General features: G+C 34.8%; 2 protein-coding genes across 2 annotated transcripts in view; one reads left to right on the top strand and one right to left on the bottom strand.

Moving 5' to 3' along the window:
• Nucleotides 1-10,025, top strand: part of LOC106465691 (pre-mRNA-splicing factor SYF2-like) — a 27,622-nt gene extending 17,597 nt beyond the window's left edge. Inside the window, exons 4-6 of the mRNA XM_013925928.2 lie at nt 6,585-6,675; nt 9,130-9,228; nt 9,437-10,025. Of these exons, the coding sequence (XP_013781382.1) occupies nt 6,585-6,675; nt 9,130-9,228; nt 9,437-9,602 (356 nt within the window). The 3' untranslated portion in view covers nt 9,603-10,025. The remainder of the gene's footprint in view (nt 1-6,584; nt 6,676-9,129; nt 9,229-9,436) is intronic.
• Nucleotides 10,012-27,720, bottom strand: part of LOC106465690 (leucine-rich repeat serine/threonine-protein kinase 1-like) — a 25,462-nt gene continuing 7,753 nt past the window's right edge. The window contains exons 5-12 of the mRNA XM_022393620.1: nt 27,542-27,664; nt 25,138-25,336; nt 18,782-18,888; nt 17,303-17,397; nt 16,183-16,479; nt 15,776-15,945; nt 15,038-15,157; nt 10,012-11,292 (exon numbers count right to left, since the gene is read on the bottom strand). Coding sequence (XP_022249328.1) covers nt 10,931-11,292; nt 15,038-15,157; nt 15,776-15,945; nt 16,183-16,479; nt 17,303-17,397; nt 18,782-18,888; nt 25,138-25,336; nt 27,542-27,664 — 1,473 coding nt within the window. The 3' untranslated portion in view covers nt 10,012-10,930. The remainder of the gene's footprint in view (nt 11,293-15,037; nt 15,158-15,775; nt 15,946-16,182; nt 16,480-17,302; nt 17,398-18,781; nt 18,889-25,137; nt 25,337-27,541; nt 27,665-27,720) is intronic.

Raw genomic sequence — 27,720 nt, 5'->3', positions numbered from 1 at the left:
GGTTGATCAAACTGGAGAAATCCTTCTTCTAGACCCACTCAATATTCCCCTTGTTCATGCCCATATGAGATCCCTTCAGTGGGCACTTCATGATCGATGGAACCTTGCTTGGGATCATCTTTCCATTCCATTACTATTCCTTTTTCCATGCAAAACGATTTGCTTTGGTGTTTGGACAAAGCCTATATGTCGGTGGGTGGGCTGGTTGATCAAACTGGAGAAATCCTTCTTCAGACCCACTCAATATTCCCCTTGTTCATGCCCATATGAGATCCCTTCAGTGGGCACTTCATGATTGATGGAACCTTGCTTGGGATCATCTTTCCATTCCAGTACTATTCCTTTTTCCATGCAAAACGATTTGCTTTGGTGTTTGGACAAAGCCTATATGTCGGTGGGTGTGCCGCTTCCTCCCCTGCGTCCAGATCTACATCTTTTCACATCCCTTCAGCGATGAGTCAATCACCAGGAGGCTTCAGGCCATTGGTATGCAGACGAAAGCGGTTTGCATATCAATATTCTTGAACTTATACTGTAAATCGGGCATTGCATCACTTTCTTCTTCTTGACTGACATTGACTGGGCAACAATTCTACAGTGGTGACACATATCAACCACCAAGGGGGCACCTGGTACAGGGATCTCTGTTTTTGGAGATTAGATCTCATATACTGTGGCCATGCACATCACATTCATCTTATTACGTGTCGAGCCGGGTACTTTCAATCTAGTCTTGGATCATTTTTAGTGCCTTGACTGGATATATCACACAGAGTGGTAAGTAGTTCCCCGCATTTTCAGGAATCTTTGTCATTGGTGGGGATCTCCCCATGTGAATGCATTTGCTACAGTCCTCAACAACAAGTTACCTCTCTTTTGGTTGCCTGTACCTCATCCCCAGGCTATGGCAGTTGATGCCTTCAGCCAGGATTGGTCACCAAACTATCTTCATTGGGTGACTTTTCTCACCCATTCCACTCCTTGTTCGGTCCTCCTGAGTGATCCTTATTGGCCAGTCCAGCCTTGGCTTCCATGGTTATAGCATCTGCTCCCCTCCCTCTTCCACTTTCTCCCTACCTTCATCATCATCCTTGGTCACATTTCATTCCTTGCTTTTGTCCAGTCCTTGGTGAAAAGATTTAGTTTTACTCATTGAGTCACTTCATTGTTTGCTGGTTCCATACATCCATCTTCCATGGAGGTGTACCGAAGCAAGTGGAAGGTATTCCATTGTTGGTCTATAACTAGGGGGTTTCCAGCTGACCAGCATACTGGGGCTCATGTGGCAAAATTTCTCACCTGGCTCTTTGACCGTAGGTCTTTGGTCTCCTAGCTTTTGGGGTATTGAGTGGCCTTATCCCATACCTTTCATTTTTCCAGATCCATACAGTTTTTACTTCCCCTGTCCTTACCATGCTTATGCATTTCTTCCATATATGTCACCCACCCAGGTTACCTACCCTTTCAGATTGGGATGTTAATGTGGTCCTCTAATTGAATCACTATCTTCGTGTTCCTTGTTTCAGCTTTCCCTTAAAACATACTTCCGTCTCTTAGCCTGTGGACATTGACAGACTGATTTGTTTGCCATTGACGTTTCACATATCTTTTATAACCCTAACCATCTTCTCCTTTCTCCTGAAGACCTCTGGAGGGTGGTTCCTCATTTTCTCACTTCCTTTTCCAATTTTTACCTTCGACTAGATCTGGATAGGCTTTTGTGCTTGGTCAGGACTCTTTGTTGTTATATTGCCCATAATATTTCCTTTCGAGGTACACGTTCCTGACTTTATCCCCTGGCAATCCTCCTCGCTTTGTGATCTTCCACCCTTACCAGTTGGGTCTGTCTTTTGGTTCAATTGGCCTATTCCTCCCTAACTTCTTCCTGGAATTTGTTCCAGGTGTCCTCCCATCAGATTAGACACCTCACTTTTTCTATTGCTTCTTGTCTTCGTTGTCGATTGGAGGAGATTCTGCAGTTCAGCATGTGGACCACACCCAATATGTTCATCTTCCAGTATCTCCATCATATTGCAGTTTCCTCTTCATCGGGGTTTCGTTTGCCACCTGTGGTGGTTCTTCAGAATTTGGTGCGTCTCTTACTGGTAAGTTTTTATTTGTACTTTGTTTTCAGGGGCCTTTCTCTATTTCTTTATACCATGGATTCTACTGTGTGGTGAGTGGTGCCTAAACCAAGTATTCTTTAGCTTGAAATCTGCACTGACCAGCCATGTTGACTCATGCTTCATCTTCCATGGCTTCACATGCTCACCATTGAGATGGCGTGTTTCACAATATTGCTTCTAGGTGCATAACCTTGTGATATTTTGCTTCGTAAACATGCCCGTCTTGGACTGTACCACCCATGGATTGCATGGGTAAAGCAGAAGGGGATTGCTGCCCATCCCTACCATGCCTGAAGTGAATAACTTGGTACAGTCTGCACCACATTGTCCCCCCTTCTTTGAGTGGAGTTCCAAGCCACTGGGGTGGTGAACCATGGAGGCAATCTGCTGAACGAGTTCCACACAATAACCATTCAATTACAGAGTAGGGTGGTGGTGTTCTACGGATGTTGATGATGTGATATCCTCCTATTTGTGATAAAGGAGTGAGATGCCAGAATGCAGTTCACCTCTTTGATTGGGAGCACTCATCCTACCCTTGCTTGGATGTTGGTACCTTGTGGGCAGGTTTTGGATTTAGAGTGAACTGATCAACATAAGTCCTCATACAGGTTTGGGGGTTGTCTATCTTCATACCTCAATTTCCTCCATCTGTGTTGTGGGTCACAGTGATGGTACATGGGATTGTTCCTGCTCTGTCCTTGGCTATCCCTCATCTCGCTTCTTGGGGGGATTTTATTGCCATTTGGATGGTTCTGGCCTGTTTATTGGTTAAGGGAGTTGATTGCATGCGATAAACATACTTTTGATACTGGATGTCAAGTTTCTGGATTGATAGCTCAGAGCTAATCCTCGTGGCATACCCAAGAATTGGATTGGTTTTTAATTCCATGTTTCTTGGGTTTGAGGTGAAGATGGTATGATCCTCATCCTACCCTCGGGCGGATGTTGGTACCCCACGGGCAGGTTTTGAATGTAGTTGACTTACTGAGTACGGTCTGCTATGCCATAGCCACTTTATATCGAGAGGTGCATCCTTTGTTTACCCTCTTTTCTCATTGTGGGATTGAGTTACAGTATATTCTATGGTTAGGATCACTTCCTGCCACATTCTCTTCCACTCGGATGTGCTCCTCTCATTTTCCGCCCTTATATGTAACACATTCCACAGTTGGGCAAAGAGTATATCTGGCTCAGAGGTGGTGAAGTTTCCATCTTCCGATATTCGCATCTGAATCTCTTATTTCCAGGGGTATCCTTCAGATGCTTTCCAGGGATTACTTCTTTCATTCCCTTGCACTGGTCCCTCCTCCTTATCAATGTGGGATTCCAGCTAATCGTGTGAGAGGATGTAAGGTACCGTATTGGAAGTTATAATTCTCCGATACTGAAAATGATAAGTCCTTCCTCCCCACATTTCTCCAGTGATGACGTCTTCTCCCAGACTTCAAATTGATAGTTCGGTAGAGGAGTGCATCACATGAGCATGCCATGTTCCTATTGGTGAGGAGGTGATGCATGATGATTTGCATGTGAGACGTATTGAAATCTTGCAATTCCAATAGGGGAAATGGAAGACTTTAGCATGCATAAAGAAAAAGTTTGCATATAGAGGGCAGCACTAAATGGGAATAGCTGATTTTGTGAGAAGAGTACCTATTGGAAAATACATTTCTGTATAGGAAAATTATAACCTTTTATTGTGTCTCTTTATTTCATGTAAAAGTACAGAAAATTTGATTTCAGTGTTATACGGCTAACTTTTAAAATGTTAACTGGTATCATACCATTGTAAAAATGAAATTATTGCAGCTTGTATAGAGAAATTAAATGTAGTTGTTACTTGTTTACACAACATTAATATATTATCAGAATAGAATTTCTAGTTTTATTATAGAAAATATGTTGATGTTATTCTAATTTTTATGTTGTTGACATTAAATTTAGGCTACTTGAAGTATATTAAAAAAATACTGGATTTTTACTTTGGCTAAGTACTCATTTACCTAATAAATAAAATGATTTAAGATTATTCATTTTTTCCTGGTTGGTTACAAAGCATTTGAGTAACTGTGTAGTTACAAATACAAAACTTAAGGCTCCAACATTGTCATAAACTAGGGGTGTTAGATACTGCTAAATGTATTAAATGTTCACCGTATTAGGTATGATCCACATCTGGCAGTTGAATGTGAGTATGATGTATACAGTGTAAGGCTTGCAGAAATTCTGCATGTATTTAAAGCAGCAACAATCTAAGGGTTAAACAATAAAAAACATAAGTTTGAAATAAGAAAACATTGAGAAAGTGCTCTTACTGTCTTATACAATGTTTTACATTGTAGCACATATTCTGTAAATATAATTATAAAGAAGTGGGAGAGACTTGACTTTGGAATTATCGGCATTATTCGTCGAGAGATTGATCGTTATGTAAGCCATCCTTCTCCTGATGTTGCCCAACTTTCTCCTGAACAAGCCAAACCTGTTCAGTATATGAAAGCATTTGACAGCCTTTTTCCTCAGCCTGAATTTGCTATGTTTTCTCAAGTTCCTACTGTAGGCTCGTTAGGCCTAATATGACCTTTTTGGACATGATTTCCCAAGTATGTTTTGTTTTATCTCTTTCCCCAATTTCCTATGCTCCTCTCCTTGTTACAGGATACTCCTTCCTCTCAATATTTTGTGTTTCCACCATTTCCTGATATTCTGATTCAGGCTGAGCAGGCCTGGCATAGCCAGGTGGTTAAGGAGCTCAACTCGCAATCTAAGGGTCACGGGTTCAAATCCCATTGCACCAAAAATGCTCGCCCTTTCAGCCGTGGGGACATTATAATATGAAGGTCAATCCCACTATTCGTTGGTAAAAGATTAGTCCAAGAGTTGGCAGTGGGTGGTGATGACTAGCTGCATTCCCTCTAGTCTTACAGTGCTAAATTAGGGCATGGCTAAGCACAGATATCCCTCGTGTAGCTTTGCACGAAATTCAAACCAAAACATACAAACAATTTCCTATCTTTCATAGAGTCTCAACTTGCTCTCCACAAATATCTATGCATGATTGAAAGTGGTCACACATTGCATCTAGAGCACATTCTAGGTGGTATCGATTGTATGACATCTGTAATCCTTTCCCAAAGGTCCATGTACATCCCTGGGTTTTGTGGCATTCACACATTCTTTTAACCATAATCTACAGTTAAAAATTACATGTTGTTAAATCTGGTTAATGGGTGGGCCATCTCAGAGGACCACATTTTTCAATCCATCTCTTGGGAAAAATCCTGTCCAGATAGTCACGAAGAATATGGGCAAAGTAACGGAAAATGCTATATAAGTGTAAACAGTTTTTGAATCATCCTGTAGTAGAGTAAATTATTGGTTTAAGATTTTTTTTATAATTTCTATAAATATTTCTTTCAGTTTCCTTTGTTTGTGTTAAGTTAATTTCTGTAGCTTTCAAACATACTTTTCTTCAATTAGAATAATTGAAGAATAATCAGATAAGGTAAGGTTACACGGTTTGTAAATGGGGTGAAAGGGGAACAAGAAAATTTTAGAACACATTTAACAAATATACAATTTTTGGAAAAGGTTTTGTCATCATCAGGAACAAGTAGTTCACCTAGACACAGGAATATATATATGTGTGTACAGTATGAAACAAAGTTACATGACTGGAGATTGCTTAATAAAAGTATCTTGTTGGTGTTTGGTTCTTTGTTCAAATATGGTGTTTTTAATTTTTAATAGATATACAAGTATTGACTTGCAATACTTGTAAACATAAGTTTCTTTTATTATGTTCACCAACTAAACTTTCATCAGATCAGATAAGTTTAGTTAAATTTACTGTTTAGTCTGTATGGTGACACTGCAAAATAATATTCTGAAGACTCGGATCTTTATTAAGTATTGTTTTTATCATATTCAAACAATGCACATAAATAAATTGACTAACTGGCTACTTAGTTATTTCTAGTTGCAACTGTAATATGTTTTAAATAGAAGCATTATTATTTAGTGGTGATAGCAAAACATGTTTCCATTATTTAATTATTAACTTATATCACTTACAGAAGACCAGTGTGGGGTTACTCCAAATTTGAAAAACAAGCATAATAGCAACCCTGTGGTGTAATTTCATCAACATTAGCATTCATTCACCAAGTAGAAAATGTTCTGATTAGCTTTTAAAAAAAACAAACAAAATAATGTTAACGGTAATGCAGTGGTTGAAAAAGTAATGAAGTTAGCACTAGTTTTTTATTTTTATTATTTATATATGGGTGTGGATCAATTTGTAATTAAATTTTGTTTCGTACAGTATTTATGAAAATGTTTTTTCCTATTTATGTGGTTTAAGTACTTAGGATGAGTTCTACAGAAAGCTGTTTTTCTGGACTGTAGATTATAGGTTGTATTGTAATCTATGATACCATTATTTTTCAACTTTAGATTATGAAGCAGCTACAGCACGGAAATATCATCGATTTGTGAAACAACTAAAGCCTAATATGGAGGAATATAACAAAAAAAAAGAGGAAATGTAAGTTTTACTATAGTTAATCATTAAAGCCAGTGTTATCCAGGAATTCCTGATATAAGCCTTCATTATATTATTAACACTTATGTGTATAACCTCTTGTTAAGTGTACTTCACTTTGTCATACAACCATACCAGTGACTGTGAACTGTTGTCATCATGTCTTGTGGTTTTGATCTTCCAAAGCTTTTAAGTAAGGTAGTTGACTACAGAAACATTTTTTAAAATGTTTAAAATCTTACTTCAGAGAGAGCAGAATAAATTCCCTCAATTCACACGGAGCATGTATCTCCTGAATTCTTTAACCCTAACTGCCTGGGCATCATTTACTGCGCATGTCATGTGGTTTTAGTGACTTAAACTACTTTTTATTTATGTTATACCAATTAGTATAGCATAAAATCTTAGCTAATAATCCATATTTTAAGTTCTTAATTTTATAAGGCAATATTTAAAATAATCCTTGAATTTCCTCTAGTGTGAAACATTTTATCTAGGCATCTCCTCTTTTCTATTTTATTCACCACCCCTCCAATAAGTACGAAATTAAATGTAAATTACACATTATAAAATAGTCATTGCTCAGATAAGCCATAATTTTTATAGCCTTCAATTTTGTGTAGTTACAGAGCCATCATATAGAAAATCAGACCCCTCTAGCTGCACCCACCTATTACATCCTCTCTTTAAATTATACATTACCTATAATCAATAGAAAGCCAAGGTTTTCATCCATCAAATGACGTATTGTATAACATTGTGGTCGGAACAGATAATTGTCAATTTTACTCAGAGTACAAGCTCTGTTCCTGAGGGAATAATAACGATTAGCTTGGATGAATTCATAACAGGTCTTGTTCCAGAGTTAGAAAGCAAAAATAATTCTGATAGTTATGGGACATTGTTTGCTTTTTGCATGTTGTTATTCTATGTTCTTTGTGCATTACTTAACTCTTTCAGCATGGGATCGGTCCTTGGGATCAACCTCATAACCATTTTGTGCTTGTAGATTTCATGCTATAACTTTTAAATTAGTAAGCGATTGTTAACAAAATTTGGCATATGATCAGTAAACATTACAATGCTTTCATATGCAAAATATCTAATTTTTTTATTAACTCTTAAGGTTTATAAAGCAATGTTTTTTCATTTTGCATATTGCCTATCTATCATGCAAAGTAATATTAAAAATACTTTTATGCATCAGAAAGTTTTGAAATTTCATGTGTGAAATCTTTATAATGTCAAGATATTTATCAAATGTTTCTTAAGAAACAACTTTATATTTTATTTGTTATATTCAGAAGATTTGACCAATCTCGCAACCACTATAAAAAATTGGTAAATAAACATAATTTATCCCACTTTCATTCTAGAATGAACACAAATTACAACACGAAAACATAAATGTTTAGACTAAATAGCTTAAATCTCATAACATTATACATTTATATATATTATTTTTATTATATTGACCTTTCAGCCATGTCTGGCTAACAATACAGAAGTTATAATGACGCGGCTCACATGCTCAAGTAATATAAAACTGATCTTTGGTCTGTGCAAAGTAACTTGTCTTGGCTGTGTTTTAGCAGACTAGTATTTTGTAAAATTCATAATCATTTCAATTATTATAGATTATTGCTATTTTGAAATAACTTCTTGAAACATAGAACAGTAACTAAAGAAGTAAAGCAAACAGTTATCTCTTCTAGTTATGACCTTTGGACTCGGTTGCTAAGTCTTCAAAAATTTTGCACATGGAGGATATGAGAAAGCCTCTAGGGGGACATTTGGAGCTTCTGATTGGTTATTTATGTCAATATATCAGGGAGCATTTCCAAAAATGGAAAGATGTGGGTGGGATGCCACAGTGTTTAATTTATTACATGAGTAATATCTTATCAAATTAAATAGATAAGAGGATCTTGTACTATTTTCTAGCTTTTCAATATCGGTAATTTGAGTTTCTAATTTGTTCGAAACTATAGACTTATTATTTTGACATCAGAAAAATTTAAGATGAACCAGTGCTGCATTCAAAATACCACATGACATACATTATTGATGTTTATCTCTGTTTCGAAATTAAATAATATATATAGTACAGTTTATTGAAATATTTCACTAAAAAAAATTACTTTTTTGTATGTGAAAAACTGCCAAACTGTGCCGGTGTTGAAGCGTGGAAGTTGAACAAACTTGAATGGATGCATATACTGCCATCACTGAAGTAAACATTAGGGGACAGAAAATCCTCATTATATCTTAAGTTACTATGAAAAAAACTATTTGGACATCGGCAAAGTCATTTCAAAGGAAACTGACAAACATCTGCTTTAGTTTGTAGCACATTGATTCATCTGTTACATTATAAGAATTCACCTTACAGTAATAGTTAAAGACGAAGAAAGCAAAACTGTATAAAGTGTTGATTAGTTGTTATGCTTATTGTAGGGGTGAAGCTTTTTACCCAGGACGTGACACTATCATTCATGGAATGCATAAAGATACCAAAGAATGTGTAGACAGAATGGTTGCTGATCTAGAGAAACAGTAAGTTACTTCTATTGTCTTTCTTTCTCTCATAGAGAGAGATAGCGTAGTTTAAATACACAAAAGTTTAGCTTTATTAAAGAAATTTAAAATATGCAGCTTTAGATACAGGTCTTAATGTTAGAATAAGTTTGCTTTTGATTTAAAGTGAGAAGAAATTAATTTTTATTCTATTTACTATATACTCACACTGTTTCTCTTCTTTCAGAATTGACAAAAGGTCAAAATACAGTCGCCGTCGCAGAATAGATGAGGATGCTGATATTGATTACATTAACGAGCGTAACATGAATTTCAACAAAAAACTAGAACGGTTTTATGGCCAATACACAACAGAAATCAAACAGAATTTGGAGAGAGGTACAGCAGTGTGAAATCTTTTATGAAACACCAAGGGGAGTAAATTTGCTACACTAATATATATAAAAACAGATCAGCTTTTTAGTAACTGGAAGAAAAAAAAGTTACACTGTTTCTGACTGAAGTGCAAACTAACATTCTGGAATATGTTTTGTAATTAGTGTAGTTTTTTTTCTTTAAGGGTAATTATTACATTCAAGATCACACAGCACATGATACACAGTTATTTTTTGACTGTTATATATATACACCTTACTAGGAGGATAACTGCTACAAGAATGAATAAAATCTGATTTGGAATTAGTATCACCCAAAAGCTTATTGTGATCAATGTTTTTTGAATTTGATTGTATTGAAGAAAATTTCAAGAAAAACTCGATAAAATATTTAAATAGCTGAAAGTACCTAGTATAAGCCAATAAAGATTTTTACCCAGATTTTGTGTTAAAAACTGAATTTGACTAGTTTTAAAACTTTTTAAGAAAATAACAAAAATGCTACAATAGCAGTGACTGTTCAAAATCATATATATATGGTGAGGCAAAAGTTATTATACAGTTGATACTAAATAACTTTACAGTCATTTTTTTTGCAAGTAACTAGTAGTACAGTAAATTTATACCTCCTGTCAACATTAAGGAACTAAAAATGTTTTCATTAAATTAACAAATACTTTCAAATTGTAATAAGAAATTTTTAGGTAGAAGCTTATGTTGGCAAAGGTATGATCTATGATGAAGGAAGGGTTAACTTACACTAAACACAAGATTCTAATGATAACTTATTGACATAATGGATGTAAGAAAAGCCATTAAGCATACCTACTTATAAGATTTCTCTATGTATCACTTATTGAAGGAAATTACAAGTTTAGTCTGCAATATTTCAGTAGATAATGATGTTGACAGCTTACCAAACAGTTTATCTGTCTGTAAGAGTTAATGAATCTAATACTTTTACAGAACTGTTTTAAGAACAATATTAAAAACGTTCAAACTTTGGGAAATTAACACTACCTAGATAACGAGAAATGTACTTTTACATTCATCCACCACAGCATATTATGACTCTTAGGGAAAAACAGTCTGTAAATAAATTAATCATTAGTGAATGAAAGATAAATGCATCTAAATTTCTAAGCTCCATAAAGCAAATAAATTTTGCACAACTATATTATAATACTTTTAAAAATAGATTTGAACTGTAACATTGAAATTTGTATGATTGCTTTGCAAAATTCCTTTGTCCGGACAGAATCATTATAAATTGGGAAAAATGTTGAATATTTGTGAGGTTATCATTAAAGAAAGATATGCACATATTGTGTATGGTTGTTTCAAAATTAAGATCCAGCCCAGTTTTCTACAAGCCACAGTATCAAATACATGCTGTTATGAGAAGCACTACTGTCATAGGGAAGAGAAGTGTACCTGCCAATCAGATTACGATAACCTTTGCCAACTGTAGCTAACAGAGAAATGGGGTGCGAGATGTTTTCCACTGATGATGAAGAATTGTCTACCCCATCCTTAGAAAACAAGATATTAGACAATGGAAGAATTGCCTTTACTTCCTCTTCGAAAGGTCGAAATATGGTCACAGGCCGCATGCTGTTTCCTTCTGCTACAATGACACAACCCCAGGTGGTTCCAATGTACAGTTCACAACCTAGTGTTGCCATGGCTGTAACTTGGCACCGGCCAGCTGTTCCAAACAAAAACAGTGGACATTAAAAAAAAAAGTACACTCTATACTTAATCACGTAGAAACAAAAAGATAACATTGAAACACCGATTGAAATCAAATGGTCTGATTATGTATCTCAAGTAGGTCAAAAGGCATGACCTTTTCAAGAGTGACACTTTCAAAACTTAAACTACTTTATTATCAATGTATACAAATAAACTGGTGTTAAAACATAACTAATCAAATTTTAATTTCATATAATTTAGATTAAATGCGTGTACTGTATTTCTTGTTTTTCATGTATATTCTTTACTTATGGATATGTAAACATTCGAAACTTGTTAGATTAGGTAAGTTTATGATGGGAAAAAAAATTAGTTGCAAGGTATGCTTAAGCAACTTGTGTGTTACGTCATTCAATACAGTAACGATCCATGTGTTTGCTGTGTGGTGAGATTATTAGTTAGACAAGGTTGAAAGAGCAATAAAATTGTACAGGGTTTGTACAATTTGGTCAAAGAAGAATTCTGATTTTTCCACGACTTTGTTCAATTACAAACTTCCTACCTATCAACTATCTCAGTTTCATTTTATACAAGGCCTATGTCAAATTAGAATGTATTTAATTTTTCCTTTTTCTCTCGATGATGACTATGATTAGGAAAAACTAAATAAACAAAAGCTATAAGAAGGCCACGTTGTTACGTCAAGGACAAATGTACAATTACAACCCTTTCTACCTGTCAGTCATTTCATTTTAATTAAGACAACATGTAGAAAAATCAGTTTAATTTTTTTTCCCTCATGTTTTTAATTTCTTTTATCTCTTTTTGTTCAGTTATTTTACAGGTTGTAGACTTGCTAGTTTCTCCTTTGTGGATTGGTGCAAGCTGTTTGATTTTGCAATCAAGGTCAGCTTTCCTGTGCTTTCAGCATTCAAAGCCAATTTGTCAGCTGTTTTCTCAAGAGCATGCCATCTTTCTCAATGCATTGTTTCTTTTTGTTTATTTCATCAATTTCATGCATGAGTGATTTTTGCTTGAGTGTTTAGCTTTTATTTTCTTTGCATCACTTTTGCTCATCCAAGAAGGTGTAGTAATTTTGCCTTGCACCAGCTGCAGACAGTAAAATGGCCTTTGAAATTACCAACTGAACTGAGATGGTTACACACAGGGAGCTGGATTGTGTATATTTTCTCTTAAAGATTTTCAATCTCAATCTGAAGATTTGCTGAAAAGCCTTTCTCCACCGAGGCATTCCCATTAGACAAAAGCAGCAAGACCTGCACAACTTCCCACACCTTTTCAAATATTTTGCTGCCTGCCATTGTTTCATAGAAAAAAAAAGATTATCTACCTGCATAGTCAGAATCTGTAAATTCTGCTTTTCTGCTTGTTACCATGTCAATTATGTAGAGTTTGTACTGCCTGAGAATATCATCACAGCTGTTCTCATCAATAAGTTTCTGCAGTACCTTCTTGAGCTTTTTTTTCACATGGATCCAAGCATGCAGTGGAGACTTATCCTGCAACTTCAGCACAAGTGGTAGTAAGCACTCTTTACTCTCCTTCCTAAATTCAAGTTCTCTTTCTTCACTGATTTTTTTCATTTGCCACCACTTCCTTCAGTAAATACAACATCTATTTTATTTGGATGGCAGTGGACCTTTGTGTCAGCAGCATCAATGCTCATTACTTTGGACACAAATGATGGCTTTAGCAATTATCTCCCTTAATGAAACTCTGCATGACAGATTTAATCACATTGAAGAGATCACCAACAGGAAATTGAACCATTGGTTTCTCTGTTTGGTATACAATCAGAAAGGAGGTCACTTATTTTGCAAGTGTTAGGTGAAATGCAAGTTTTTAGGCATCAATGAATCTTTACTCCCTTCTTTGACAGTACTGTATGATTTGTAGCAGCATTTGTGATATTCAGACTCCACTGCTTCTATGTAGTTCTTTCAGTCTGGCATAACCTTCTCCGTCATTGGCACATTTTCTAACCATCTTGTTTTGCATAACTTTAGTGGCATGAATGACTTGGTCATTGCTGTGATTTTAGCATAACCTTCACAACAAGCAAGGGAGTCCTTTAGTAACCAATAAATACTACTTAAAAATTGGTCAATCTTCCAACTTGTAGAATCTGCTCCTTTTTTGAATGCTCCATGTGAAATGTGCAAACCACAACTTCCTAAATTAAGGAGTATTGAATTTAAATCTCAGAAAACCTCAATTAAAAAAAAATCTCCAATTATACAAATATTGTAGTCTGATGACTTGTAGGACTAATGTGACAGAATCTGCTTTTTAAGTCTTCTGTGGTGTCATCCTGAAGACTTGAACTCCACCACTTTTATTGTAGTCACTGATACTGCTTTGCTGTTACCAAAGAATGTAGTTAAATCTACAGGTTGTGTTGTTTCTTATATTTGCCTTTCCAACCTAGCTTGGACCTCGATGCTCTCAGCATTGATACATAATGCTTCCTCACCCATGATTGACAAAACACACTTTGCATTCCTATCATCAGTTAAGCACAACCATAATTTATATCTCTCATCAGTTAGCCAATTATCATTGAAAATGCACTTTCCAGGTATAGTCTGTTTAAATCCAGTCTACATGTATGTATGTATGTATGATAATCACTTTGACAGTCTAGCTACTAATCTGGAACACTTCGTAAGTTAATTAAGTGCTAAGTATTGTATATAACCATAGAAAACCAATGAATGCTTTATATTAAAATATGCTGGAAAAATGGATAATATGCAACTTAAATGGTGAAGACATAGAGAAGAAAAAAAAAAAAGACATCTGAAAATAGATAAAATCAAAAGTCTGTGAGAACTACTGTCTTTGCATATTCTGCAGTAACTTTCACCTGAAAAATAAATTTAATTTGCTCTGACATTCCATGACTACAACCAAAATTCCATTACTTCTAGGTCTGGAAAACATAATACCCTGACTTTCCAGAAATATCTTGACCCATACTAACCCTGATTGTAGTTCATTACAATTCACTGTCACTTTAGAAAGAAAGAAGTAATTTTAATTCATATTATTTTTATGGTGGTTACAAGGTCAGGCAAATAAACTTGGTCCATATAAGAGTTAAGGTAGAAAAAATATAAATTTTCAGATGAAGAAAAGTATATTTAATCTTAGTATGAAAATCACTTTTCACTCGGAGCAGTCAACACATTCCATACATTCACAGATATTTTGTAAAAAATACTGTATTGCCCCTGAGGACATGCTAATTTTTCACATGTGATTTGTTTTTTTCAAAACGTTTTTTCTTCTTTTTCAAATAAAAATTACAGCAATAAAAGTGGATTACAGTAGAGGATTATATGTTGGATTATTACTGTTATCAAGCAATGTAAGTTTTAAAAATATAGGAGGGGCATGATAATAAGAGAATAGGGGCAGTTTGGTAATTAAAAAAAATGATTTGTAATATTTAATGAAAGCTTGCACACAAAACATATTAAAAGTTATAGTATGGAAACTCTGATGGTTATTTTGTGGTTACAAGGTTGATCACATTGACTGACCTCGTACAGAAAAGATAAGTATTTTATAATTAATAATGTTTCAGTAAACAACTTTTTGTTATAACTCAAAGCCTAAAATAATTTCTTTTTAAGTTACAAATATTAAAACATATTTTATTTTCCCTGCAGAATTTTAGCATCACCTGCATTCTACAATATCTGGATAATAATTTATCCAATAAATATACTCACGACTAAGATGTTCTTCTATACTAATAGACATAAGAGATTCAGAACACGGTGCTAACTTAGAACAGTCCAATTTGTGAAGAATGGTGCGGGTTGCAACTTCCCACAAGTATACTACACACCCTGGAATAATGTAAATACTACTTTAGTTCATACACATTTTCTCTAATTTACTTCAACGTTTGCATTTTGATTGTACCTTTGTTATCTTTATGTCACCTGTATTACTGTTAAAAAAATAATTGTATCACTTTAGAAAGAACCACTTGTCTCACTGAAAATTCAAGTTGTAGCATTATTCCAAAAAAGACTGTTCTTCCTATTGTTATGGTGTGATTATTGTTTCAGATGTTTGGGAAATTTTATACAGAATAATACAGCCACCCACCTACCTAAACTTAAAATACATAAGCAAGAAAAGGACTAATAAAGCATGGAAATAGACAATACTTAAAATCCAGAGTACTAGCTTGTCCAGGAAAAATAAGCAAATTGAGACATAAGCAGGCCAAAAAATAAAATAAAATGCAAAATTATTTAGAGATAAAATCTTTTGTTTCAACATGAGAAACAGATTTATTAATAATTTTTGTAAAAAAATGTTATTGATGTTAATTTTATAGCTTTATACTGCTGTTAAAAAAAGCTTTCACAAGACAATTCTTTATCATACAGATAATTTTAAGATCTACACTATTCATTTACATAATTATTGTGAATATGGGAGCTATTATAACTTACCAGGGTAAATGTATGACCAAACATATGTGGAATTAGCCACCAACTGAGTGACATCTAGGGGATCAAGAACAGGATCAAAGTGGTTTAACACTTCTTGGGATGTGACAATTGAATTATGAAGAGTAAAGATTGTGACAGTAGCTTGTGTCTGGCCACACCATAGCTCACTTCTGCAAATAAAGTTTACAATGTATCAGGGATGGTTATTTTTGAGTTAATGTATCAATTATGTCTTGCAAAATAAACCACAGAGGACCTTCTAGCATTTTCATTTTAATTGCTGTAAATTAACCAGCAATGAAATCTTGATTTTTAATAATACAATTTTATATCTATCATGTGATTTGAAAGTACTTTTTATATTTCAAAAGCTTTAAATAATGTCATATTGCTTTACATGTATTTACCTACATTCCTTCAGTTTCAAACCAGTAACACAAAAGATGGGATTCCCATTGCTTCCCAGTTCCCAGATCTTTTTTTTCTCAGCTATGTTCTCTTCAGAACTAGGTATACTTTCTTCCTTATGATGACCATCTCCTTCAACACTCTGAACCTTTGTGCAGCACAACCAAAGGCGACCACTGCTAGTTGCTATAGCAACTACTTCCAACTCAGGGAGATGAGTCATGCTGCGAATAGCACAGTGGGAAGTACTATCAGGGTCCAGAGAGAAGGCACAAAGTTCTGAATGATGTGATCCACTGAAGAAGATAAAACAGCATGATGCTTCAAAATCTAATATTCTGACAATGATTAAAGAATTATTATTACATATAATTATATATGTAGTCTTTCAAACTTAAAAAGCCCACAGCATTAAGCTTTAATTATTGCATTAAAGACATTGATTCTGTATCGAAATTAAATACAGAACTTTCCTCTTGTGATGTCTGAAGTAGGTATAGCTGGAATCGTATTATCAGAAAAAGTGATTGTGTTATCAAAAACTACTGTGGTCCCTCAAGATTCTGAAAAGTTATATGGCTGAGAATTAAACATCAGAATAACAACAATGAACATGTGTGAAGGATGAGATGTAACCCAATATAATGTGAAGCTGGGATCCATAACAAATATCTTATTATTAGAGAACCAATGTGGAAACCTTATACCTATATGAAACCTAGGAAAAAGAGCAAACACTTGTTTTAGAAAGCTATCATTAATTTGGTGACTTATGTCTATGGCAAGTGCAATACAGTAATTCTATCCTTAAAACTGTATCCTGAACTATTACATCAAAGGAAATTCCAGGTATGATGTACGTAACTACAGATTAATACATTAGTACAAATATTTACAACTTTATTTCAAACAAACAAAAATTAATTACACATAATACAGTCCCGTGGCATAGTAGTAAAATACGACTTTTTCATGTACTTTGTAATGCTAAAGTAAATTATACATGTAATGTAATACAGTGCACCAATTTTAACTAGAAAACTTCCCTACAAAAATTACTTTAGAACACGAAAAGTTGTTTCACATACATATACAAGTTATTTTAATCCTTAAATTTACCTGTACACATGGACACAAGCACGAGAATCTCCTAACCAAACTCTGTTTTCAACTATACACATGCTGGTAACTGTAGCCTGTTCAGTCATTATTGTCTGAAAAGTAAGAAGAAAATTCAAACTTAAAAGTTTCAACATAATATTAAACTCTAAAATGCCTGCATATGTTGATTTGGCATACCTGTTGTATGATTTGTTTAACTGAAGTTAAAAAAAAAAAAAACTACTATATCAAATAGTTTGAAACCCGAGATGAACTTTCCACAGGTTATGTAGCTTCTGGAGATAAAATATCTTATTTTTGTATGTGACATAAGTATGAACTTGCAGCACTGAAAAAAATTTCATTGTGGGATGTTTTTATACAAGAAACAAAAATGCTTACTTTCGTTGTAGATTTCAATTACTGATTTTTATTTGTTTCTACATTCTTATTGCTTTAAACAGGTATTGTTACATCATAATGTCTCGTTGTTTGTAGGCCTAGTCAGGCAACATATATATATATATATATATATGACAAAGTTAGTACAAGTAAATTAAATGGATTAGTGAAAGTGAAATAAAATGAAGTTAGACTGTGTGATTGTGAGTTTAGCCATAAAGAGCATATACTGGCAATTTCTAAAGTGAAAGTATCACAGATTATATTGTAATAACAAAGATAGGAAAATAATTTGTCTTGTCAAAGGGTGTTCTAAAATAATTGAACCCATCTGTGTGGGCTTTGATGAAAAAGACAATTATTTAAATACAACTGTGATAATCAACAGTGTAAAGAATTTTTGCACAAACTTTTGACTTGTTTTGAAAGTATTATTTTGTAATTTGAGGGTCTCAGCTTCAATTCCATCAAACTTACTCATTGTGTTTTTAGTATGTTAAAGCTCATAAAGCTATTTGTCTCTGTAATTATTTAACAACTGCTGACTACAGAGGAGGCAACTGGTTGGCAGCACCCACCTCCAACTCTTGGGCTTATTTTTGCTTTGTACAGGGGAATGTGTATCATGGTTTGAGTAACAATGTACTAATCAATTAATTAAAAGTAACTAATTAATTGATTGGCAAATACCACTATCCAACAAACTCTATAGTGCAATGTCAGCTTAAACAAAATATCAAATTTAATTTACTTCTTTAGAAAACAAGTGGAATTCTTGATTGTAACAATGGATAGACATTCAAATTAACATTCATTTCAGTTATTGTCATTACCTGACACAGACGTAAGGCCAAAAAGCTTCATAATAATTATTGTTAAAAATAAAGAAACTGGCAAGTATGTATGTATAATTATTTTGCCTAATATAATGACATGATAAACACTTACAACTTATTCAATAAATAAAATTTAGTTTAATATAAAATTCACATTGTTAGTATGGTAGATGAATATCCATAAATACTAAATATGAAACATAGCTTGAGGCTATGTCATCTATCCAAGTACATAAATCTAATATCAAATAAAACATACCTTGTTGTTTTGCCACCCATGGTAGTTACATTTCAACAAGTCTAACTGTTTCCCCTGTCTACTTAGCCATACTTCCCAACTTTCCACTTCCAGGGACTTTTCCCCACCTGATCAGATATATATCTCATTTAAAACAGATAAGAAAATGAGTAAATTAGTGCTATCAGGTCTGTAAAAATCAATTCATTGTTAAATATGCCCTTACTATTGCTGAAAGTTTAAAATATTTGTATTTGACTACAAAATTGTAGTTTTGTAATTATTTTCTTCAAAAACCCAAATTTTCACATTTATTTATGATGAAGTTAACAGATTCTTAGATTGAAAGCATCCAGACAGTTGAGAATATCTACCTTTTCCCATTTTACATTAAATTGCAAAAATCATGTCCATGCTGTTAAGAGAAATTTATTAAATTCAGTGCTTTTGTTAACATTCTTATAATTTGGAAACAAATCACTACCATTCATTATTAATAATGTTTACAAACAGTCACATTTCCAATACATGTGTACAGTATAATATATCCAAAGCTTTAAATGTTCTCAAATTAAATTAACCACAAATTTTCATGTTATGTTAACTACAACTCAAAAATATTGCACTCACATAAGTTAACATTTTCCTAAACTGAAAATGTATTTTCGCTTTATATACCCCACTCGAATGCCCTTGGCAAATTCTAATTTACAAATTTCTCCACCAACTTCAATATGCCCTCTATCTAGGTACTGTATATCACCAGCTCATTCAGAAAATGTTATCACTTTTTCAAGAACTAAATCAGTTTTTAGTGGGGAGAGTTTCAGTGGAGGTAAGTATTATTGGAAATACATTTTCAGTTTGAGAGAATGTTAATTTCCAAAACATACTTACCTCTGCTGAAACTACAGCTAGAATCCCACATTCAGAAGGTGGAGAGGTCAGCGCAGGCATGAACCATACAGAAAGCATCTGTATAGAACAGGTGTACACTTCACCTAAAACTCACTTCCTATATCAAAGGTGGAATAGAATATGAGTAATCATCAGTATAGGTCAGCCCCAACCAGACAGCTGAAGTTCCTCAACTCGGGGTTGGAATTAAGGGGTTGTGGTACCTATATCCCACATTGGTGGCTAGGACTATTGGACTGCAATGTTATGTATATATACTTTTGATTGGATCCCAACCTATAGCCATACAGTGATGCATTTCACACCACCTGAATCATGATGAGAAAGTAAGCAACACCGAAGAGGACAAACCTTCTCTTTCACCTGAAGAAGTCCAAAAGGCAACACCGCAGGCTCGGAATGACAGGATCGTGTATGCCGTACTCAACCAAAGGAACGGGACTCATCTGGTCTGGAATTAGGAACATTCATCCTCACTTCCCAACCAAGTGGGCAAGGAGTATTCTGCTTGCCCCTGGAATTATAGAGAGGACGTGGAACCTGTGCTCAACCAAGCACCTAGGATGGGACCACTTCACATTCGGAACTATAAGGAGATAGTGTACCTCCTTCCATGAACAATATATGAAACCAACATTGATCAAAGAGAAGGGCCATGAACCCACCAACCAGAATTAGGCTCCCACAGAGGTTGGTGCTATTCCTACTGACATCTGGGAAAACATCCAGGGACCCGAGTAAAAGGGCCCCAACTTTGCTCTCTTCTTAAAGAGTGGAAGAACACAAGCACTCAGGAGGAAAAGCCTCTGTCGACCACCCCAGCAACTGGAGGTGGTAAGGACTCTCTAGCTCCACTGATATAACCTGTGGGGGTAATATGCATTGGGGAGTCCTGAGGAACAGTGCTCTGAAAACTGTTCAATAGGTGAACCAAGCTTCCTACAATTTTAAAAGCAAATCCACTGAAACACCTCGTGATGTAGCATCCATTCCGTTGGAAGAATTTGGTTGGGTCGAGACAAGTGATCTGCAATTCATCACTCCTGGAACATGACATGCTAAAAGAATGATACAATGAGCATGAGCCCAGTAGAGAAGATCCAAGGTACGAAAACAAAGGTCTCGAGAATGTATGTGTGTCTCCTTGACGAGAAATCACCGTGGAATTGTCAAAATGTATCCTGACAACTTTTATCGTCAAGAGAGACAGACCTTGAACCATAGCCTGGTGACTGCAAGAAGTTCGAGAACGTTGATATGAAATGTAGTCTCGACTTCCATCCGAATACCCTGGAACTCCTGACCTTGAAGATAAGCTCCCCATCCCTGAAGATATGCATCTGTGAACAGAGGGACATAATAGATTTCTGCAGTCTGATAAGAAAGCACACTTTTGTGGCTTCTGAAAGGAGAATGTTGTTCTGCTAATCGATGGGATGGTGCCAGAAGGAACCAGTTGTTCATATGATGTGTGCACAGACCCAATGAATGCAGATGACGAGAAAAAGCTCGTACAGTTCTGCAGAAGAGACACAAGGTGCTGATGCAATGCTAAAAGGTAGAGCCCTGAACTGCAGTATCTGACCCTTGTGCACAAATCTGAGAAACCTCCGGGAAGATTCCACTATGGGAATATGGAGATAAGCATAGATAACATCAAACTTGGTCATGCAGAGCCCTGGCATAAAATGCCATCGTAGGTTGAGAAAATATTCCATAGTAAAGCGATGAGAATCTAATGATTGGTTGAGTCGAGACAGATCGACAATTGGACGCCAATCTCCTGTCTTCTTGGGTACAAAAAATAAACAGGAATAATACTGCATTGTTGATTGACAATTCTCTTATGGTTTGGGAACGAACCTCTACTCGTTGTGGATCTGTTGGAGGTGAAGAGACAACAGGTGGAGGTGATGTAAATTGAATGACCAACCCTGAAAACATGAAGTACCCATAGATCCCTGGTGAAAGAGCTTCTGATGTCTAGAAAGTGATGTAATCATGCTCCCATTAGCACTCCCCCGCCTACGGGATAGTAACCGACACCGTTTTGTAGTAGCCGAAAATCCTCGAGAATACGGATGGACTATTATGGGAACCAATGGACTTGGGAACTGAAGAAGTGGGGGTTCAGAAAACAATACAAACCAATACTCCCAAATTAGTGCCAGAAAGGTGAGTAGCCAATGACAATAAAGAAGAATGTAAACGAGCTGAATCAAATCGTGATTCTAACATCTCTGGAACTCCGGCAAATAACATGGGACAGAGAAAAGGAGATTCCCATAATTCCCTGAGGGCAGAAGACAGTAAACAAACATTTTCTCACAAGGTATTTCTACCCAGTAAATCCCAACAACAAATTAGCCAAGAAACCAGAGAAAGAAGTGAAGAAGACAATATGACTGAAGTAGACATCAGCAAAGTCCACAACTCATCCCCAAATTGCTGAGGGAAACCTTGATAGTCTTCCGACAAAAGTTGGATCCAAGATAAATAACTCAGGACAGTAGTGAAAGTAAGACGAATCCGAGAAAACTGTGATCTGTTCAAAGTGATTACAGGCTCCAATCTACAACTCTACAGGTCCAAAAGGGGGGTTCATCCATTGAGAATCTAAATATACCTCGTCCTGGTGGTGAAAGGCCAAAGCATGCTGTTCAGATAAACGTGTGGGACAAGGCATAGCTATCCTGTCATGTATCTGAGCAGCAAATCTCCAAGCATGAACAGCAATATCAGGAGAAGGAGGAAAAACCAAGTAGTCACTAGTCATCCTTTCTGCCAACAAATGCAATAGGAGATATCTCCAAAATCTCAAAAACCCGATTAACCAACTGAAGGATAGGGGCTGGAGGTGGCTGATCAAGAAGATCCTCTGTTGAGGCCGACCTAGTAAAAGAAGGAGCCGGAAAATGCGAGTCTAAATGCACTCCAGCTGATCCAGAATCATTTCCAAAAGCTGCCTCAGAACCCCCCTGGAGAGACACCTTCGCTCCACATATATGTCTCGATCTTGCAAATGATCATATCACAGATAGCCTCACCTGAGAGAGACCCCTTCCCTGGTTGTCTACAAACATCAGATAACAGAGGTGGAAAAGAAGAGCTCTGGTTAGACTCATACCAATTGAGTTTTTTAATTAATTAATTTATAAATATAAGCGAAGATATAACCATAGTCACGCCAACTACGTCCAAATTCGCAAGGTAAATTATGTGAATAATCACAACACTTCTCTTTATAGAAACGCTTGCCAAATACTTTGTCGAGAAAAAAAGTGATTACATTATCTGAATGAGGTGCCCATATACAGTACGTAGATAAAGGGCGTATTGAATTTGTTGGACAAATTTACAAATTAGAATTTGTCTAGGGCATTCAAGTGGGGTATAAAAGACTGGAGCAGGCGTTTTCAATGCTTAGATGAGCAAAGAGTGGAAACCCTGGAGATCGAGAAATAGCTATAATGTCAACAGAGGTTAGTATGTTTTGGAAATTTGCTGTACAGACTTCCCTGTTAATAAATATAGTAAACAACATCATTTATTTAAAAAAGGATTTTGAAAAACTATTACTTTGGTTTTGGTCTAGAGATGAACATATTTGTAAAGAAACATACACAGCATTATTTTGTTTGTTATTTATTAACTCTTTTGCAATGGTTTGTTATAAAATACTAAGACTGTATACACGTTTGCACTTGTTAAATATTTATACTATAACTTTTAATACAGTATGTGTATCTTTATAAAATTTGGTAAACTTTGGGGAAACATTACAAGTAGATCTTGAAATTCGAGTTGTTCAAAACTTGAAAATAACGTTGATAACTGGACCAATTGTTGGTTGAGATGTTGCAAAGAAAATATCTGCTAATGGTCTGTCAATCTTTCATCTTTATATTTTGGAAGCCACCTTTATTAAAACACACAAACCTGTCCTTTGGCACCAAAAAGAATTCCTATACATCTACACATCCTTCAGTAGGTCTGTGACATTTCTTGATTGGCTCAAGGACATGCCAATCAGTGATTGCATTACTGGCCTACGTTGATCTGACTCATTTTATAAGCTGTACTATTTCCTATGGATCATTTTCCAGATGGTTCTGCAATGATTAGTGTCTGGTGAAAAGCTTCAGCAGATATTTCCTTTGTAACATCTCAACCAACAATTGGTCCAGTTATCAATGCTCGACTTTCAAGATCTACATATCTACATTTGCCGATGCTTCTGTTTATCAACGTTAGATTCTAAGATCTGTGCAAGAACTCAGCTAACAGATGTTTCTGCATATAAAAGCTGCACATGAGCTGTTACAAATTAATCTAAGCTAGTCAATATACTTCCCGTGGGGCAAAGTTTGTACTAAAAGAGAAATAGACAATTCTCTGTTCAGAAAACAATGTAGTACATCATTTGATAGATGAAAATCTTGGCTTTCTATTGGTTATAAGTAATATAGTATTAAATGTAAGAGAACTATTAACAAACCCTGAAAGAGAGAATGTGACAGGTGGGTGTGGCAAGAGGGTCTTATCTTCTATTTGATGGCTCTGTAACCAAACAAGACCAAAGTCTATAAAAATTATGCTTTGTCTAGGCAATGATGATTTGATAGTGAGTAATTTATGTTAAATTTCATGCTTATTAGAGGGGTGATAAATAAATTAAAGAAGGGATGCTAAGAGAAAAAATGTGACATTTCCCACACTAGGGGAAAATTCAGGATTTTTAAAAATATTGCCTCAAAACGTGAAGAAATTAAAACTTGTATGCTATTAAAATATGTAATATTAGCTACGATTTTATGCTATACTAATTGGTATAACATAAACAAAAAGTAGTTTTATTATGTTCTGAATGTAAGTCACTAAAAACCTTGTGACATATGTGGTAAAGAGTGCCCATGAAGAGATGGTTAATGGTAGAATAGCAGGCAGTAAAATTCAAAAATATCCTTAAGCATGTAAAGCATGAACTTTGGTAAGAAAAGAATTAAAAAATTGATTTTTACATGTGAAAAGATTTATGGAATCAAATGATTAATTATGTGAACATTCAATATATTTTAAAAATAGCAACATCAGAAATTTTAAAAAGTTCTATAACAATAAAAAAAATTCTATTAACCAATGAAAACACTTCAAAGATTACACTAGAGTAAATGTGACATGGTGTGTCGCTACACTCAACACGTTAAAAATTAATGTAAAACTGAGCCCATTTCACTCTTCACAGTTTAAACCTTCCAATCTTCTAAGGCACAACTTTAAATCAGCTAAATATTCAATATCCTATTCCAAGATTTAGACGTTTCTTTATATTAACTGTTTTTTAAATCTTATCCGGTATAAGAATCAATTATATTACAAGAAGTACAGTTTACAATATTCAAATCACTTTAATGTGTCCAATATAATAATAAAAATTTATTTCTTTAATTATAACCCACCTTCTCCACAGCTATAAACAGGCAAAGCTCCTGCTCCTAACACTGCCAAGTTGTCATGAAGTGAGACAACATCCATTAAGTGAAGAAATTCTGGTGCTGTGGCAATAGAAACAATATGACTTGTAGAAGGTCGATCCTTGGGTTGTTGTGACCAGCAAAGTGTCATGAGATCCAACATGTAACTGGGATATACAGTTTCCTAAAGGTCAAGAATGAAGTAGAAATATATATATTACACTTAAATTGGGATTTAATATTATATTTCATACCACTAAAATATAGTACATAGTAAATAGCAGAAGTTCATCAAGCACAATGTTTAACAGAAATTACAGTTTAGTGTTTTCTAGAAGCCAAACATAAATAATACATATAGTGACCAAATCATAAGATCTACAACAGGCCTGCTAAATACTTTACAGAGAAATTACAAAGTAGTGATGAAGTAACCAGCATGTGGTCATCGTATATTTTTTATTCTATCTATAGCAGTGGTGGGCAACCCATAGCCCGAGACCCACTGCATCCTATATATATAGCTAATTTTTAGTCAATTGAATCATTTTTGGAAAGGGCGTTTTGCAGATCTTGAAAGGTGTTTGAAAGCCATATGTGTGGTCTGCAGATTAACTTAGGTTGCCCATCATTGATCTATAGCATACAGTAGTCCCTAGTGGATACAACCCCTCCGAATAATGACTTCCTTTTAAATACAACTTTTTCTTCTGTGTACGGAACAATTCTACATTGATCTGACCTCCCACGAAAAACTTCCTGACCAATGTAACATACAACCACGATTTTTGGGCAGAATGTTGAATAACGACCTCTCCATAATGACTTTTCTTCATATCAATAATGTAATTTACAGAGATACAGTGTATACAGTATGGAACAAAGAGGTCAAGTGACCGGAGATTGCTTCACACCTAGGTATTTTGGTTTAAAAACTTTCAGGTCCTGAAAGATAACCAGGGGCAGTCAAAACTGTTGTTTGTCTTTGCCCCGCTCATGAAATTAAGTTTTATTCTTTTAGTGAATGTAGTAGGTTTAGAGCTAATGGCCTAGACGTTAATCAACTTGATTAAGATTTACCAGCAAGGTGTGATGATTATTAACTTGCAGTTTGTTGAGTGACAGACTTGACTATCTGTGCAGTAAGCATGACTAATAAAATGCCTCAAAGCATCTGGTAAAGCTGTGAATTTCTCAAATTGAGAAGAAGACTCGAGGTGTTGATATAGAAAGGTGATTTGGATGTTGATATAGGCCAAAGTTGTGATGAAAGCAACAACATAAATGAAACATGGAAATTAGAGAATTTTTAGTCAATTTAAAATTTTTTTTAATGCAACATGTTACATTTTATGTAGTATTTGTATTCAGAGAGGATTACCTTTTTAGGAATTGGCTAGAGTCTAGCAATAATTTAGTTCAGACATTTATTAATTCTTTGGTGGTTCTTTTTAAATTCGTGGAATGGTCCTTTTTCAGAGCTGCGATCAAAGGATCCAAGTTTCAAGTGAAATTTTGGTTTAAGGTGGGGCTGTTTTGTTAAATTAATATAAGTAGCTTCCAATGTTTTGTTCTTTGTTTAAAATTACAGCGTTTTGCATAGATATACTGTGGATTTTTTTGTTTGCAATGGTGAATCCCGTTTTCAATTTTCTTCCGGTTTCTCTGCTGTAGAATTCTGGACATTTATTGCAAGTTATTTTATATATTGATACAAAAATCGTGCACTGGAAACTAAATATGAATTGCTTCTTAATATAATAACTGCCAGACTCGTTAAATGTGCAAAACAAACAAAGGTAGACAATTTTTTATGAAATAAATTTAGTCAGTTTGTAATATTTTATATGTATGTAATGAAAAGGTGATACACAGATGTTTATGAAATAAATGTGATTTATGAATAAATTTAATTTATGTAAAATACAAACAAAACAATTTTATCTTTACTGAACTGTTATCCATCGTAACTATTATTATACAGTGTACCAACTTGCTACATTATCTGACTACCTATACAGTATATAAACCATTATGCTCAACACCTGGAAATAGCAATTGGCACAGCTTGAACTTGGTCATTCATTATCTGGTTATTGATCCTTTGAATAACAACTTCCTATAAGATGCAACTTTTTTATCACGGCAGATAGGTCGGTTGTACCTAAGAGAGACTACTGTAGGGTCAAAGATAAAAAAAAAATTAATGTGAAATACAAATTAGTTGTAAATGGTAAAATCAATTCATAATAATACCTCTTAAATTAAATTTTGACCATCTAATGCCTTCATAATTGGTGATAATATGTAATATTGATGTCATAGATGCTACTAAAACATCAGAAGTGTAATTTTGACAAAAAATGTAAGTCCAAATTTACCAACTCACCCGCTGACTTAATGACGGTCTTCCACCTTCCAAGATGTGATCTTTAACACATTCTTGACCTTCAAAAGGTAAATGTAATGTAATCAGCTCATACATGAACATTCCAAAAGAAAAACAGTCCACCTGGAGAAAATAAAAAGGTCACTCAATATCTTGTCCCTTCCAAAATCTGAAGAGAT

Source organism: Limulus polyphemus, unplaced genomic scaffold (genome assembly GCF_000517525.1).
Source record: "Limulus polyphemus unplaced genomic scaffold, Limulus_polyphemus-2.1.2 Scaffold2021, whole genome shotgun sequence".
In the NCBI taxonomy this organism is placed as follows: Eukaryota; Metazoa; Arthropoda; class Merostomata; order Xiphosura; family Limulidae; genus Limulus; species Limulus polyphemus.
Note: the sequence above shows the minus strand (reverse complement) of the source record. Positions and strands in the feature narration are given on the sequence as shown.